We start from the raw sequence: 18,690 nt of genomic DNA on the forward strand, positions 1-18,690 counted from the left end.
CAACTTTATTGTCATTGTTAGTGCACAAGTGCAGTACAATGAAATGTAGGCTTGCGGCTCCCGAGAGTGTACGTTTAGATTAAGACATTTAAACATTCAACATACATTTGGCTTGTAATACATTAACATAAACATAACCATAACCATAATAAAGTGCATTGGCAGATGTGCAGGCTTTAGAGTTTATTTGTGGAGTTCAGTAGGATGACAGCCCTGGGAAAGAAGCTGTTCCTAAATCTGGTCGTACGGGTGCGAATGCATCTGTAGCGTCTCCCAGATGGCAGGAGGGCGAACAGACTGTGGCTGGGGTGGGTAGGGTCTTTGATGATGGTCCGTGACCTCCGTAAACAGCGTTTCTGGTATATGTGCTCTATGGTCGGTAGCCGGGTGCCGGTAATGCGTTCTGCATCTGGCTCTCTGATGGTGCACACCTTGTGAATACAATTTCCCACAGTTGTTGCCAGCTTGGTGTGCCACACCCTGTGGACATGGTCAGTAAAATTTTGACAATTTTGGCAGCACGGTGGCATAGTGGTTAGCACTGTTGCCTCACAGCGCCAGGGACCCGGGTTCGAATCCGGCCTCGGGTGACTGTCTGTGTGGAGTTTGCACATTCTCCCCGTGTTTGCGTGGGTTTCCTCCGGGTGCTCCGGTTTCCTCCCACAGTCCAAAGATGTGCGGATTAGGTTGATTGGCTATGATAAATTGACCCTTAGTGTTAGGGGGATTAAATACGTGGGGTTACAGGGATAGGGTGGGATATGTGTTGGTGTAGGGGTTACGGGGATCGGGTGGGATATGTGTCAGTGCAGGCTCGATGGGCCGAAATGGCCTCTATCTGCACTGTGAGGTTTCTGTGATTTCTGTGAACTGTGGCCAATCGAGCTCTGGTGGCTGTCGATCATCCTGACTTGCTTCCTTTCAGGCAGTGCCACTAAAAGCACAGCATACTGGGAATTGTCTGTTTCTGGAAAAGCAACCAATATTAGTTAATCAGGCATTCATATATCTTAGTGATGCCATCAGGTTTGTTGACCCAGCTTCTTTTAGGAACAGGGGTCTTCACATACACTAATCATCTGCCAAAGCAAGGTATGTTCAGCACATTCTGCACGTTATGCTTACTGGTGGGTGAGTATAGAGCAACTATCCTGCAGCTTGACCTGTCTGGCATCCTTTCCTTGGCACCCCTCCTCTTCCAAACACCTCAGATAGGGATAATACCATTAAGAAGCTCATTGGTGCCAATAATGGCCCAGGAGCAAAAACAATTTTTTTAGAACAATTGGCACAAAGGCTCATGAGAACTCAAGTGCCAGCAAGAATAAAAAATCAGAAACTGTCCAGAAATTCATCTTTTTGTATTACTGTGCTCTTACATAAGAACATAAGAAATAGGAGCAGGAGTAGGCCAATTGGCCCCTCGAGCCTGCTCCGCCATTCAATAAGATCATGGCTGATCTGATCCTAACCGCCAATCTACTATCACAGAACCATCTCCTGAATCTAACAGAATTAGACACACGAAAACAGGAGCAGGATCAGGCTACACGGCCCCTGGGCCCGCTCCGCTACCCACAGGGCCATGACCTATCCGAACCTAGACTCATGTCCAAATTCCTGCCCGCTCCCCGTAACCCTTAATTCCCTTTTCTACTAGGAAACTGTCTATTTCTGTTTTAAATTTATGTAATGATGTAGCTTCGACAGCTTTTTGGGGCAGCATATTCCATGGACCTACCACCCTCTGAGTGAAGTAGTTCCTCCTCATCTCAGTTTTGAAAGAGCAGCCCCTTATTCTAAGACTATGCCCCCTAGTTCTAGTTTCACCCATCATCTGGAACATCCTCCCTGCATCCACCCGATCCAACCCCTTCATAATCTTATATGTTTCAATAAGATCGCCTCTCATTCTTCTGAACTCCAATGAGTAGAGTCCCAATCTACTCAACCTCTCCTCATATGTCCATCCCCTCATCCCCAGGATTAATCGAGTGAACCTTCTTTGTACTGACTCGAGAGCAAGTATGTCCTTTCTTAAGTATGGACACCAAAACTGTATGCAGTATTCCAGGTGCGGTCTCACCAATACCTTGTACAACTGAAGCAATACCTCCCTATTTTTATATTCTATCCCCCTAGCAATGAAAGCCAACATTCCATTGGCCTTCTTAATCACTTGCTGCACCTGCATACTAACCTTTTGAGTTTCGTGCACCAGGACCCCCAGATCCCTTTGTACTTCAGTACTTTCAAGTTTCTTGCCATTAAGATAATAACTTGCTCTACGATTTTTCCTGCCAAAGTGCATAACCTCACTTTCCAGTATTGTATTCCATCTGCCAAATCTCTGCCCACTTACTTAGCCTGTCTATGTCCCCTTGCAGGTTTTTTATGTCCTCCTCACTCACTACTTTCCCTCCCATCTTAGTATCATCTGCAAACTTTGACGTGTTACACTCGGTCCCCTCCTCCAAATCGTTAATATAGATTGTAAAGAGTTGGGGACCCAGCACTGACCCCTGCGGAACACCACTGGTTACTGATTGCCAGTCTGAATATGAACCATTTATCCCAACTCTCTGCCTTCTGTTAGATAGCCAATCCTCTATCCATGCCAGAATATTACCCCCAATCCCGTGATTTTTTATCTTAAGCAATAATCTTTTGTGTGGCACCTTGTCAAATGCCTTTTGGAAGTCTAAATACACTACGTCCACTGGTTCACCTTTATCCACCCTATATGCTACTTCCTCAAAGAACTCCAGCAAATTTGTCAAACATGACTTCCCCTTCATAAAACCATGCTGACTTTGTCTTATTAAATTATGATTATCCAAATGTCCTGTTACTGTCTCCTTAATAATGGACTCCAAAATTTTACCTACCACAGATGTTAGGCTAACCGGTCTATAGTTTCCAGCCTTCTGTCTACTGCCCTTTTTAAATAAGGGTGTTACATTAGCAGTTTTCCAGTCTGCCGGGACCTTTGCTGAGTCCAGGGAGTTTTGGAAGATTATTACCAATGCATCCACAATCCCTACCGCCACTTCCCTCAAAACCCTGGGATGTAAGCCATCAGGTCCAGGTGATTTATCCGCCTTGAGTCCCATTATTTTACCAAGTACTACTTCCTTAGTGATTTTAATCGTATTTAGCTCCTCCCCCCCTATAGCCCCCTGCTTGTCAAGTGTTGGGATATTCTTGGTGTCCTCTACTGTAAAGACTGATGTAAAATATTCATTCAGTGTTTTTGCCATCTCCATATTTCCCACCATTAATTTCCCGGTCTCATCCTCTAAGGGACCAACATTTACTTTAGCCACCCTTTTTCTTTTTATATAACTATAAAAACTCTTACTATCTGTCTTTATATTTTTTGCTAATTTACTTTCATAATGTATCTTCCCTTTCTTAATCAATCTTTTTGTTATTTTTTGCTGTCTTTTAAAGTTTTCCCAATCCTCTATCCTCCCACTAGATTTGGCTACCTTATATGCCCTTGTTTTTAGTCGAATACTATCCTTAATTTCTTTACTTAGCCACGGATGGCTGTCTTTTCTTTTACACCCTTTTTTTCTCAGTGGAATATACTTTTTTTGGAATTTGTAAAATAACTCCTTAAATGTACACCACTGATCATGTATCGTCTTATCCTTTAACCTATTTTCCCAATCCACTTTACTCAATTCCGCTCTCATACCTTCATAGTCTCCTTTATTCAAGCTTAGCACGCTTGTTTGTGATACAGCCTCCTCCCCCTCTAACTGAATATGGAATTCAACCATGTTATGGTCACTCATTCCAAGGGGATCCTTTACTAGGACATTTTTAATTAATCCTGTCTCGTTACACAGGACCAGATCTAAGGTTGCTTGCCCCCTGGTTGGTTCAGTTACATACTGCTCAAGAAACCCATCCCTAATACACTCAATGAACTCATCCTCAAGGCAGCCCTGCCCAATTTGATTCATCCAATTTATATGATAGTTAAAATCCCCCATAATTATAGATGTTCCCTTATTACAAGCCTCAACTATTTCCTGATTGATACTCCGTCCAACCGAGTTGCGACTGTTCGGAGGCCTATATACTACACCCACTCGTGTTTTTTTCCCCTTATTATTCCTTATCTCCACCCAAACTGTTTCATTATCCTGATCCTTTGACCCAATATCATTTCTCTGTATTACAGTGATTCCTTCCTTTATTAACATAGCCACCCCACCTCCCCTTCCTTCCTGCCTGTCCTTCCTGATTGTTAAATAACCTGGTATGTTTAATTCCCAGGCATTGTCACCCTGCAGCCATGTTTCTGTAATGGCCACAAGATCATACCCATATGTAGCTATTTGTGCCTTTAACTCGTCTATTTTGTTACGAATGCTACGTGCATTCAGATAGAGAACTTTCAAATATGTTTTGTGACACTTAGTTCCTGCTATTGCCCTTTTTATTACTTTACCTTTTACTCCACACCTTCTACCCCTTCCTGACACGCTCTGGTTTTTAATTTCCCCACTGCTACCTAAGTCTATGACCTTCTCTGTTGTCGTTTGTATTATTTGCTCTCTGGGAACCTCCCCCCCACTAGTTAGTTTAAAGCCCTCTCTACAGCCCTAGTTATATGATCCGCCAGGACTCTAGTCCCAGCACTGGCCAAGTGAAGCCCGTCCCAACGGAACAGCTCCCTCCTGTCCCAGTACTGGTGCCAGTGTCCCAGGAAGCAAAACCCATTTCTCCCACACCAGTCTTTGAGCCACGCATTTAACTCTCTTATTTTATTTGTCCTAGCCAAATTCGCTCGTGGCTCAGGTAATAATCCAGAGATTATTACCCTTGTGGTTCTGCTTTTTAATTTGGCCCCTAGCTGCTCAAACTCCCTCAGCAGAACCTCCTTCCTTGTCCTATCTATGTCGTTGGTACCAACATGGACCACGACAACTGGATCCTCCCCCTCCCACTCCAAGTTTCTGTCCAGCCCAGAGGAGATGTCCTTAACCCTGGCACCGGGTAGGCAACACAGCCTACGGGACTCTCGCTCTTGGCTGCAGAGAACTCTATCTATCCCCCTAATAATACTATCCCCTACCACTGCAACATTTCTATTTACTCCCCCCTCTTGAATGGCCCCCCTCTCCACGGTGCTGTGGCCAGGTTGCTCATCCTCCCTGCAGCCCCTGCTTCCGTCTCCACATTGCTACCTGTCTTTTCATTCCCAAGCAACACTCATCTGGTTTCCTTGACGTTGTTTACACTGGATGTCCTGCATTCTTAATCATCAGGAATTTGCAGCAGGACATCTCTGCCCCATTTCTATACTTAACCGAAGCTCGCACCTGTTTTTGGGTGTAACAGAGACTGAAGTCGGCTCTCGAGTCTCTTTCAAATGACTTAAGTATGGCAAATTCAGCCTGATTGCTCCTCACCAATCTCCTGAATGAGCTTGTCTTTCTTAGAAGGAGTCAAACTTGTGATCAAACAACACATTTCGAATGAACACCGGTGCTGCCCCAGATAAAGTCAGTAATACCTGTTCTGATAGGTTACATACCCAAAACATCATAACCTTTCATTTCTCTTTATAGATGCAGACTGACTTGCTGTGTATTTCCGGCATTTTATTCCAGATTACCAAAATATAAGCCACCATAAATGTAGTAGTAATGTGTACATATGGTCAATGTGATCTCTTGGACTGGTTACAATCTGAAGGTTCGAGAGGAATTTTCCAGTTTTTTTTTCCCCCTTATTGGACCTGGAGTTTTTTGTGGGTTTTTCCCTCTCCCAGGAGATTACATGGCTGCTGGGGGGGTAGGAAATGTCTAGTTATGCTCAGGCATTATCAGTTTGGGGGTAGGCTTGATGGGCCAGCTGATCAATTCTTGCCCGTTGTTTTCATATGCTCGTATATATAAAGGATTTACTTTTTATGTTCATCAGCTACAGGATTTTCCAAAGCATTTTCAGAAAATAATATAATGCTGTGGTAAATAGGAACATGGGAAAGTACAGGACCTGAAAAGATTTCATTACACCCGGCCAGTTCCAAAAACTACCCCGCAATCGCCCACTCCCTCAAATACCTATCCAATAATCCATTAAATCTGCGTTCACTGACTCCCTCAGTAGCTAGTTCCACATGTTCACCATCCCCTGCATCAAGTAGTTAAATCTAAACTGTGTACTTGCCCTCTTCTAAGCTTGAGATTAGGTTCTAGAGTATGTCACAATCCCAAACATATCAAGAACCCTGTGGTTCTACAAGTCTCTGCCAAGCTTGAAAATATTATGGGGATTCAATTTATTACAACTCCCTTAAGCTTTCTGGCCACCAGAGTAAACAATTCAAACTCTTTTAACTTAGCTTATGTCTGGTGTCAGGTTTGTTGTCTTTTTCTGAAATGCCCGGATATCCTTGCTATATTACACGTGGAGTACTGTATACAATCTTGATCACTGTATCTGTAAAGGTGCTTTGTACATGCTCATCATCACCTGGGATTTGTGCTCCACCCAAGCTGTCCATGCCAAGATCCAGTGACCTCTCCTTACTGTTGCCACACACTTGGCTATTGGCATCAGTGAGCTAACCACCAATTGTCCCAGGTTCCTTCTCTCTTGTGTGTCCTGTATTTTGGAGCTATTTACTGTATATTCATTATTAATTTCCCTCCCTTGGTCTCGTTGCCTTGGATTTGTCTGCATTAAAAGTCATTTGCCTCTCAGCCCACCTTCCCAGCCTATGCAAATCTCTTTGCATTTGTTTTGCCTCTTCCTTATTGTTTAAACCCCTACCCCTATTTGGTGTAAATTGCAGAGTTGGATAGTTTTATTTTCTATGCCCAGCTTCACATCATTTATACATACTGTACTGTAAACAGCAATGACCCAAGTTTTATTTCCTGTAGCAGCCTGCAAATCGCCTTTTGTCATGTTGACACAGCTCCATTTTCACCTACCATTTGCTTGCTCTAGTTTAGTCAATTTTCAATCCCTCTCAGAAGCTTTCTTGTGAACTAATTACTTATGTGATAAGGTATCAAAACCCTCACTAAAATATTGCATCCACTGAATTTCTATTGTCATCCATCAATTCCTCAAAGAACTTCAACAAATTTTATAGGCAAGAGCTCCCTCCCATAAATCTATGTTGACTTCCTCTTGCCACAGCATAAGCATCTAGCTGTTTCATTATCTCCATCTTTCAGGAGACATTTTAATATTCTACCCACAACAGATGTGAGGCCTAATGGCTTGTAAGGTTGGGCTTCCATGCTCCCTTTTTAAAGATTAATTTTATGTTAGCTATTTTCCAATCCTCTGGGAATATTCCCATTCCTAATGATTCCCTAAAGATGGTGTCAAGGATGTAACCAATTACACTAGCCACTTCATTAAGTCCCTCTAGGCCAGCTGTTTTGTTTCCTTCAGTATCCTCAGCCTATCCGTGATGGTTTTATTTCAGATTTCTATTTCTTTTAGTACATTGTCTGTACCTTCAGAAATTCAACTTGTGTGGTTGGGAGACTGCCCATGATCTGCTCTGTAAACAAGAGGTGTAAAATTTGCTATTCCTTGTCACTTGATATGTCATCTTTATGATCTGTCAATGGCCATACTATTTACTTCTTTCTTTTAGCATGTTTGCTGCGAATATATTTCTAGAAATGCTTAACAATTCTGTTAATATTCCCTACGTCCTAACCCTAAATCCTATTTTAACTGTCCTCATAGTTTCTTAACCTCCTTTACCTTATTTTTATAATTGTCACCATACTCCTGTAGCTTAATATTCAGGAACAATCACCTTATTTCCCACATTGCCTGCATCTGTATTTTTTCCTCTATCATCCTTCTTCCCTCATGGTAAGTATCTGTTCTGTATGCTACATAGAGTATTTCTAAACATCCATTCTTTTCCATTCGAATAGTGCTGCCCAGTCCAGTCTTCCTAGCTCACATTCATTCCCTCAAAATTTGTCTTTCTAAAGCTGTCTGTTTCTATTGTAGTCATCTTTTTTCCATTATAAGCCTAACCTTAAAATGCCACCATATTGTGATTACAATTGCCAAGGTGTTTCTGTCTCTGATCTTCTTTCCCATATTCTGGTTCTTATTTAATATCAGGTCCAATAGAAATCCTGCTTACGTGGATTTCTTGAGCAATTGTACAATGTAACCCTAACCCAATGCACCTCTGGTAAATTCAAGTCATCCATAACAACAACATCTGTTCCCGTACACCATTTCCTCTTTTGAGAATCGTTCTCGACCCAATTCTGCTCTCCTCCCGCCCCCTCCACAGCCAGGTCAGGAAGAGGGATTGGGACCAAAAACTTGATATTAAGTACAGGTAGACTATCCTTTATCGGAACTTCCAAAAACCTCTGAAAACCGAAATGTTTTTCGTTCAGCATAAGTCGTGCGCACGACATGACCCGAGTGGCGCAAAACATCACGGGAGTGGTCCTCCGGGGCCCAGAACAAGAATTCCTGCAGATTGTCGACATGCCGGCCTTCGCTCTCGATGTTAAGTGTGACTGAGGGAGCTCTGCCTTTCCCTGTGAGCAGGGCAGAGGGTCACAGTGTTCCCTCCTGGGTAGGAGATTGCAGGCCGAGCCGGGCAGTGTGAAGGAGGTACCGGGAGAGTGAACCCAACAATACAGTGGCCTGTCCGATAGCTGCAGCGGCCCATCCGATATTCTTTACTCCCCCCCCCCCCCCGGACCTGATTTGCGGGCCAGCTTAGCGTAGGAGTCAGCCGATATCCGGCTTTCCCACAACTGGCGGCGGCAGTCGAGCCCCAGACCCCCGCTAAGTAAAGGAATTCAGATACGGAGCAGGGGGAGCTGTAAACAGACTGTGAGCGGCAGCACAGAGAAGCAGGAAGGGGAATGAGACACGGAACAGCCGCAAGAGGTAGCCTGAACTTTAAAAATTTATATTAAATACAAATACTAATTACCAAATTAATTTAATGTTCAGAGTTTCCCAGTCTGAAATAATACCTTCTGAAATCCGAAAATTTCCGAAAACCGAAACACAGCTGGTCCCAAGGTTTTCGGATAAGGAATAGTCAACCTGTAATGTAGAACCTTGCTGATTTTTGAGAAGGTGGGAGTGAAACTACAAATGCCACCTGCCACCTGTTTGAATACTTGATATTGCAAAGATTTTCTGAATGTATCTCATTCACTAGCTGAAGGAGTATTTGATTGACATTAATCCAGTTTATCCTATGCCTGGCAATATTTGTCACCAATTGCACTGTGGTTTATTGGTTTTGTCTGGTTATATAATTGCCTTCATTCTCTGTCATCAGTTACATTCCACACAGTGCATTACTGTACTTGTCCTACTGTAAGTGGCATCAGTCTGTACATGAAATACCCATTGGTGGTGGTGGTACATTTACCAATAGCAGTTCTCTATTGTGTATAAAACCAGGTTTTTGTAAAACAAATGTATAATATATGTAGAATGAAATAACAACAGAAAATGCTGGAAATACTCAGCAGGCCAGGCAGCATCGAGGAGAGAGAAACAGAGTTAACGTTTCAGGTCTGGGACCCTTCATCAGAACTGGAAAAAGCTGGAGATGTAACATATTAAGCAGGTGCAGAGACAGGGGGCGGGGTTAGGAGGGGAGGAAGAAATAGAAAGAACGTCCTGTACTTTTGTAAGAGGCAGGAAAGATAAAATGTTGCAAATGGGAATGGCAAAAATCATACTGCATGAAAAATGGGGGCAGGGATAATTATCTGAAATTGTTGAACTCAATGTTGAGTCCGGCAGGCTGCAAAGTGCCCAATCGAAAGATGAGGTGCTGTTCCTCGAGCTTACGTTGAGCTTCATTGGAACAATGTAATAGCCCGAGGACAGAGAGATCAGAGTGGGAGTGAAGCGGTGAATTAAAGTGACAGGCGACCGGAAGCTCAGGGTCACCCGTACGGACTGAATGGAGGTGTTCCGCAAAGCGGTCGCCCAATCTGCGTTTGGTCTCCCCAATGTAGAGGAGACCGCATCGTGAGCAGCGAATACAGTATATTAAATTGCAAGAAGATTCCGAACGCAGATTGGGCGACCGCTTTGCGGAACACCTCCATTCAGTCCGTACGGGTGACCCTGAGCTTCCGGTTGCCTGTCACTTTAATTCACCGCTTCACTCCCACTCTGATCTCTCTGTCCTCGGGCTATTGCATTGTTCCAATGAAGCTCAATGTAAGCTCGAGGAACAGCACCTCGTCTTTCGATTGGGCACTTTGCAGCCTGCCGGACTCAACATTGAGTTCAACAATTTCAGATAATTATCCCTGCCCCCATTTTTCATGCAGTATGATTTTTGCCATTCCCATTTGCAACATTTTATCTTTCCTGCCTCTTACAAAAGTACAGGATGTTCTTTCTATTTCTTCCTCCCCTCCTAACCCCCCCCCCCCCCCCCGCTGTCTCTGTACCTGCTTAATATCTGTTACATCTCCAGCTTTTTCCAGTTCTGATGAAGGGTCCCAGACCTGAAACGTTAACTCTGTTTCTCTCTCCACGGATGCTGCCTGGCCTGCTGAGTATTTCCAGCATTTTCTGTTGTTATTTCAGATTTCCAGCATCCGCAGTATTTTGCAATTATATAATATATGTAGTGTGGTTTGAATAACAGAGTACACTGCTGCAAAAGGCAAAATTGTATTGCTTTGCTGGCATGTAGTATTTGTGTTACAAAGGACTCATGTTTTTTTAATATTTTATGTCACGCAATATAGTAAATTAATTCATGTGGTTTACGCAAACCACCTTTACATGTTAAACTTGTAGTTTAGGTTCCAGTGTCTAATAGTGTTTATTGTTGCATAAGTTACTTGTCGCTCTATGTTACATAAAGTTATTCTTACAATAGGAGCAAAATATTTTAACCCAAACTTGGAATCCGATCATGTTGGTGGACTTTCACTGAACCCTTTAATCGCACCAGAACCCATTGATTGTGTTGTAATTCCCTCCCCATATTTTCTTTCTTATTAAATGTGGAAATTTCCTGATGACTTCCTTTTCTTGATATGACACTGTGATTTCATTACAATCAAAGTAACGGAGCAGCATGGGCCAACACAGCCGTATAATACCAATGGAGTAATTAAAATGCTGCAAAGTATTTGTTGGCATTTGAGTTTTATCATTTAAGTACATCTTCCTCATGCTGCTTAGAGCGTCCACTTTGTTCATTAATGCTTAATTAAGGAAAAAGGTATCCACTTTACCAATATTAATTTAATTGAATATTATACTAAAAGCTTTATGTTGACAATCAATGAGTTTTATAGTTTTCTATCAAAGATTCCTACAATTTAGAGCACAGGTGAAGCCATTTGACCCATTCTATCTGTCATTGCTCGCTCTTCAGCTGGAGTTTTCTACTCAAATCCCATTTTCTTGCCCTTTTTTTCTGTTCCTCTTGTATTTGTCATTTCCAGATAGTTATCCAATTCTCGTTTAAACAAGTCTCTGGCTCAATAAGCACCGACCATATGAAGCATTCCATGTTTTAATAGCCCTCTGTTTTGGAAAAAAATGTCGACTAACTCCATCCCCCCACCCCCCCTCTTCTCGTGACAATCTGAGTTTTTGCCCTCTTGTTACTAAGCTTCCAATTAGTGGAAACAATCATACATTACTTCTCTCAAAATATTCAAAATGATAAACTTCTATTGGAGTCCTCCCTTTAACCTCTATTCCAGTTCAAAAAGCCCAATTTGACCCACTAAGCCAAGAGACATTTACCCCAGTTATCAGCTTCCTAATGCCTTGACATCTCTCTTGTTGTGTGGCTGTGCTCTCTTTACTAATATGTGCTTTTATATTTTAACAAGTCTCTTAAGTGGTACCTTATCAAACATCTTTTGAAAACCCAGACATAGAATATCTAGTACATTTTCTTTATCTATTCACTCTGCAATTTCCTCAAGCAGTTCAGTTTGAGAAATATGGCCAGCCATTTAAAAGACCATGCTGACTGTCTCCGCCTGTCTTCTCACCATCTGTATCAATCCAATGCATCTCGTTGCTTCTTGAATCCATTTGTGCCATATTCTTTGTGAGAACATATGCATACGAATCCTGCTGACAGTATTTAACGCCCCAAAGCACCCAGGGAATATATTGATATGTTACAAATTTTTAAAGACCAACAGAAAACTTCAATCAGTATTCATAGTTACCTGATTAGTGTTGAAACAAAGTATATTGGCAGGAAAGAGCAGCTATGAATTTTGTTCTGAGTGAGCAAGTTATTCAAAGATTTTTATACATTGATAAAACCAACAGGAAAAAATAGATATGTTAAATTTCCAAGTTATGGCATATGTAAAATACATTGGAGTTTGTGCATTTTTGCTTAGTTGAAATTGAACTGGTATTTAAATTAATCAATACTGCTGCAAGGTTAATTAAGGGGGAAAAAGTTGTTCATTTAGAAAATGTCAGTTGCGTCAAAATCATTTAAAAAAAATTTTAAAAAGTTATTTGAGCCACTGACTGATTTCAAGGTAATCAACTGGCCTTTTAGCTGACATCATCTATATCACATAGTTGTAATTAATGCGGTTAAAGTGGCTTTGTTATTTTTAATACCTGGAATGTTCATTGTTTCATCGACCTAATATTTCTGTGCAAAACAGCTTAACAGAATGAAAGTTATTCTGTTCAAATACATAGCTTTATTATTTGTATTTACTTTTTAATTATTTTTTATATTTTTTCATGTTGAGACAAGTTCACAATAAAGACAAATTAGCTATTCTGACTTATTGTATAGTGCATGCAAGAAATGTGCGATCAATTTTAATTATTCACTTGCTTTGTTCAATGACTGAACAACATCTGGAACATAATTGTCCACTGTCATTCTGTACACATCGTTTCTGTTTTATTTGCAAGCACTTGATTGCATGGAATGTAAAATTAATTTTTGCATGAATAGTTTGCAGTAAAATGCTAACAAAAGATGATCAGTATCTAAATCCAGCTAGCATTTGCTTTTTGATTATAACTGATTCCACACTTTTATTCACCAATAATTCTTTCTTCACTGTTTGATTTGCTTGCCAGGAGGAGCTACTATTCTTATTCTTATTACCTGTAAGTAGACAATAGAAGCAAGTCTGTTGTTATTTTAAAGGGAAAGGGTGCTTTTGGGTACATATGATAAGTTTTGACACAAACAGTCCTGTTGTGAACCCAACAGACTACTGGGAAAGTTAATATACAAAAAAACTCCTGTTTTATTAAATTTGTAATTTTAATTTAAAATTGAAGCCTACAAAACATGTTCAATAAGCAATCAGTAGCTTAGTAATAAAGGCTATCCTTTTTGGATGTGGTTGGAAACCACTAAATCAATATTAAAACTTAACAAGTTGTAGTCCAAAATGTCTGAAGTTTACGCTTGACTTTGTTCTCACGAATGGAACATTTAATTGAAATCAGTCTATATAGCTGCTCCGTTATAGCTGTAATCAACATTAATTGTTCACGTACATACAAGCCCTCTTGCACCTCAGTAAGAAAAGTTGCCTTTACAGATCGACATTTTCTAGAAGGGGTAATGAGCTCTGCAATGCATGTGATGACTTACTCTTTACTTGCCAAATGGACCACGGTGCTAGCTTATTTTTAAAAGGTGCACTTCAGTGGGCTTAATTAATGGAGGCAGTTTTCAGGTTAATGAAAGTAAAGATTTTCCTTGTAAAACTGGTCATTCTGAGTGGACAAAAATCTATCTGGATGTTGTTTCCATTAACGGTCTACTATTTAAAATGGAATCGGAAAAGAGAACCAAAAACGAATTGAGTGAGTAATGAGGATATTACCCTGACGCATAAAAAAAACTGTTTTAGAAGATGATAAAACAATTAACAAGCCAAAATAAAGATACAGTTGGTTCCACCAATTTAATTGTGTTCAGAAATCTTAATTAGTTATAAAACTACAGTTGATTTCAGCAAAGCGTGATTAGTTTCACAATGTCATGCGCATCGTGATTTTCATCCCCATCCTCATCCACCTCCCTATAATACTTGGCACCACTAGCTTGTGTATGTGTTTCAGTTTTTCCATTGAAAAGAGTTTTGTTTTGATAAACAATGAGAACTGGCTGCAGCTCATTCCATCTCATGGGTACTAAATTGTTTTTTTTTATCATGGGAGAGGATGCATAGGAAGTGCTTGGCTGAAAATATAGCAGTGTACTTAAAATATGCCACATATTCACTGGAGTCCTGCAGAGAGACTGTCAGTCGTTTGAACACAGAATTAAATTACTGAATGTAAATTTTCATTTAAAACCTTGACACGTACAGTATAATATTGCATTATCTTTTGGATTTTGTGTCAAAGCTTATGAATTTGGCCTTTTACCCTTGACAACTGTTGTTCTAGTGCATGCTAACTGTGCAAGAATCAATGAAAGATCTGAGGAACTGCAATTTATTTTTATTCTGAACAATGTATATTGATTGAATCTGAATACTATTTATTTTGCATAATCCAGTTTGCAACACTTTTCAGTGTTTCCATTATGCTACACATGATGTTTGATGAGTTGAAAATACTTGTTTACAAAAGCAGCTAATCAGTTTCTAAAGTTATGAAAAAACTTACAATGTATTAATACATTTAATATGGTATTCACAATTGTAAAATAATTCAGATGAGGCCCTGTCATTGTCTGAAATAATCTTATCTATTCATATAAATATCAGTTGTATATTAACCCAGCAGGCTCATCTTATCCAAGGGAGTTAACGTGTTTATAGATTCACATTTATCATTCTGTAATCAAATAACTCGCTCCATTAATCAGATCAGTGATGGGCACAGTCAAGCATCAACCAGAGTCGAAGTAAAAATTTCTCCTGCCCACAGCCAATAAAAATCAAAGAGAGTAAAATCAAAAGCAGGATTGTAAACTGACCATACCGGCAGGAATGATATTCAGCACTTTTTTTATATTAAGGTAAAAACAGATCAATAACAATCCGTTTTCACTAAAAATAGAATGGCAGACTTCATTTTAAATGATTTAGTGAAACTCAAATCTGCATGTCTATTTATTACATTGGAAGAATGTTAACAAATTAGAGTTAATTCTGTTCTTTGGCCATGACTGCTCATTTAACTCTCCACAGTTTCAAGTCAAAGATCCTCCACCCATAAAATAAAACTAAATGAACAACGATAGGTCACAATGCTCCCAAATCTAAAGGCTCGTCAGAAGCCACATACAGACTAGATCAATAGCAACTAAATTCTGTTCTTTCATTTGTGCAAAACACTTTTGTTAGACTTATATTCCTATCAAGACTGAGATTGATACATTTTTGTTAGGTAAGGTTATCAAGGGATATGGAATAAATGCAGAGAGTTGGGTACAGATCAGCTATGATCTAATTGAATGGCAGAACAGGCTCGAAAGGCTGAATGGTCTACTCCTGTTGCTATGTTCCTTAACGTTTTGAATGTGTGTTCCTGGAGTTATGGATCTGTAACATTTTTAAGAGAGCTTGCTCTCACCAGTGATAATCTGTTTGTATATTGTGAAGTTTAAAAAAAAACATTCTTTAGTAGATAAATGCTTTTATATTGTCAAATATCAGAGCACTGATTGGGTTCTTATGTTATAATGCAATAGAAAAAGTAATTTGTCAGCCATTTCTGTTTCTGGATATGAAGTGTTCTCTGTAATAGATGGGAATCTCCCCCCCCCCCCCCCCCCCCCCAAAAAAAAAATCAATCAAGAATGCTTTATGTTAAGCCGACATTTGGCATATTAAAACTGCTTAAAAACTGAACAGTTTGATAATTTACCTTTGCTGATTGCAGTAAACTTGCAAAGAAGCGTAAGGATGCTGTAGGAAATGCTCGGCAAGAGATGTCTCATATGGTGAATGCAATGGACAGGAGCTATGCCGATCAAAGTACACTTCATGCTGATGAACCCCTTTCTATCAACTTTATGGACTCGCACAGCTTCAGTCCTAGATGTAAGTATTATATAGTTAATATAATTGTTGTAAAACACATCTTTAAAAAGGTAGTTGGGGGATCTCATTAGGGCATATGAAACAATGAATGGTATAGATGTGTATTTTTTTTTAAAGCACCAAAAAGAACATAAAGATCTGGTTAGGAAACACACCTTACCAAATCTTATGAGTCCTCAAAAAATATGATTTATGTAGCCCGAAAACTGAGCACAGTTACAGCAGGTATCCTCGCAACCTGCCAAATTCAAAAAGCAGAATCTCACCAGGGGGGGAAGGGGGAGGGGGGGGCGGCAGAGACAGACACTCAGATGTCATGTGATGTGAATATTGAGAGCCAGATAATTCTCTGGACACGATCCTGCTGATTGCACTAAGATTATGCACTCCAGTGCTGACCAAGCTGCAATTTGCAGGATCATTAGGAGGGGATCAAATTTGCACGTGGCCGGCAGGCGTAAGCATCATTACGGCCTCCCAATTGTGCCAAAGAGCTGGAAAATCCAGCACCTGTCTGCCATGGACAGGGTGTCCAGGACCCCAAGTCACCCTCGGGGCTGATCAGAAATCCCCTCTATTCTCTAGCTATTTGCTTGGCCTGAGCAGGATGCTGTCAAGCTTCCTGAGTCTTGTTGCAGTTGCACCCGTCCAAGCAAGCATATTCCATTGCACGCCTCAGCTTCCATATGTATGCTGAAGACACATGGCTTTTTCTCTCAACCTTTTCCTTTGACCCCCACAGCCACCTCTGTTCTGTTTGACTGATATTAAGTCATAGAAGACTGAAATTTTCTTTCAAATGAACATTGGGAAGACCAAAACCATCATTTTTGGCCCTGCCATAAACTCTGCAAAACTCTGGCATCCTGTTGTGTCCAGAGTTGAGTTTCAAACTGCAGAACCTTTGCATCAACAAGACTGCTTACTTCTATCCCCACATCATCACCTACGCCCCTGCCTCCGCCCTACTGATGCTGAAACCCTTATCCATGCTTTGTCTCTTCTAGACTGAATTTTTCCATCATTGTTTTAGTCAGCCTATCTTCACACTCTGTAAAATCCAACTCATTCAAAACTCAGTTGCCCATTTCCTGTCCCGCACTAAGATTTGTTCATGTTTCACCACTGTCCTTTGATTGTCCTCTGACTCCCTGTACATTGAAATCAAAATTCTCGTCATTTTCAAATCTCACAATGGCTTTGCCCTATGCTCCAACCTTATGTCCCCTCCCACAGCATTGGTCCCCCGATTTTGGCCTTCTACACATCTCTTTACCCTTCACACTACCATTCGTGGCCGAGCTTCCAGGAGCATCTAGCAGCCACCACTCCCTAGAGCTCCCTTCTTAAATCCATCTGCCTCTACTCTCTTTAAACCTTTAAAAACCTGCTTAAAGCCCATCTTATCAACCAAATTTTTGGTCGCATCATGTAATCCTTTATATTTTTCCCTCTGTAAAGCACTTTCTGGTGTTTTTCTACATTAAATGTGATATAGAAAAGCAAATTATTGCTGTTGTTTTAGTTTCAGGATGATCTCACGCAAAAGCACAAATAATGTAGGAAATCCCCCTGAATTAACCTACTTGGGTGATGTATATTTCCTAGTCACGGTTATTTGTAAAGGTTAACAACTTGTGGCTTTGCCTGAGACTTTAGCACAGATTTGAAAAATGCATGCTATCGGTGGAGGTAATGGATAGAAGATAATGTGCCACGTTTGTGAAATCGGCCCTTTTGTTCATTGTTATGTGGCTTCGCTCACAATGGCTTCACAGTTACTTCAGTGATTAGCTGAGCCATATAGACCAGGAAGATTCCCAGTTCAAACTCTGGTGAGTGCTGAGTTAGTTAATCTCAGCTCAACAACAACTTGTATTTATGTAGCACCTTTAACGTAGTAAAACGTCCCAAGGTGCTGCACAGGAGCATTTTAAGACAAAAAAATTTGACACCGAGCCACATAAGAATAAATTAGGTCAGGTGACCAAAAGCTTGGTCAAAGAGGTAGGTTTTAAGGAGCATCTTAAAGGAGGAAAGAGAGTTGCGAGGCGGAGAGGTTTAGGCAGGGAATTCCAGAGCTTACGACCTAGGCAACAGAAGGCATGGCCATCAAAGGTTGAGTGATTATAATCACGGATGGTCGAGAGGGCAGAATTAGAGGAGCGCAGATATCTCGGCGGGGGGTGGGGGGAGATTACAGAGATAGGAAGGGGCGAGGCCATGGAGGGATTTGAAAACAAGGATGAGAATTTTGAAATCAAGGTGTTGCTTAACGGGGAGCCAATGTAGGTCAGCAAGCACAAGGTGATGGGTGAACGGGACTTGGTGAGAGTTAGGACACGGGCAGCCGAGTTTTGGATGATCTCAAGTTTACGTAGGGTAAAATTGGTCAAGTCTAGAGGTAACAAAGGCATGGATGAGGGTTTCAGCAGCGGATGAGCTGAGGCAAGGACAGACAGGCGATGTTACGGAGGTGGAAATAGGCGTTCTTGGTTATGCTGCGGATATGTGGTCGGAAGCTCATTTCGGGGTCAAAAATGACACCAACTTTGCAAACAGTGTGGTTCAGCCTCAGACAGATGTTAGGGAGAGGGATAGAGTCAGTGGCTAGGGAACGGAGTTTGTGGCTCAGGCAACAATAGGGATGCTA

General features: G+C 41.0%; 1 protein-coding gene across 8 annotated transcripts in view; it reads left to right on the plus strand.

Moving 5' to 3' along the window:
• The window catches only part of ptprk (protein tyrosine phosphatase receptor type K), a 702,201-nt gene that overhangs the window by 598,240 nt on the left and 85,271 nt on the right, over positions 1 to 18,690 (plus strand). For 4 of the 8 annotated variants that reach the window (XM_085997159.1, XM_085997160.1, XM_085997163.1 and 1 more), the window contains exons 15-16: positions 13,105 to 13,134; positions 15,877 to 16,037. In XM_085997159.1, the coding sequence (XP_085853285.1) occupies positions 13,105 to 13,134; positions 15,877 to 16,037 (191 nt within the window). The remainder of the gene's footprint in view (positions 1 to 13,104; positions 13,135 to 15,876; positions 16,038 to 18,690) is intronic. The other 4 variants (XM_085997161.1, XM_085997167.1, XM_085997165.1 and 1 more) reach the window with 1 other exon arrangement.

Source organism: Somniosus microcephalus, chromosome 9 (assembly GCF_052327205.1).
Source record: "Somniosus microcephalus isolate GS21.2 chromosome 9, FLI_Smic_1.0, whole genome shotgun sequence".
Classification (NCBI taxonomy): domain Eukaryota; kingdom Metazoa; phylum Chordata; class Chondrichthyes; order Squaliformes; family Somniosidae; genus Somniosus; species Somniosus microcephalus.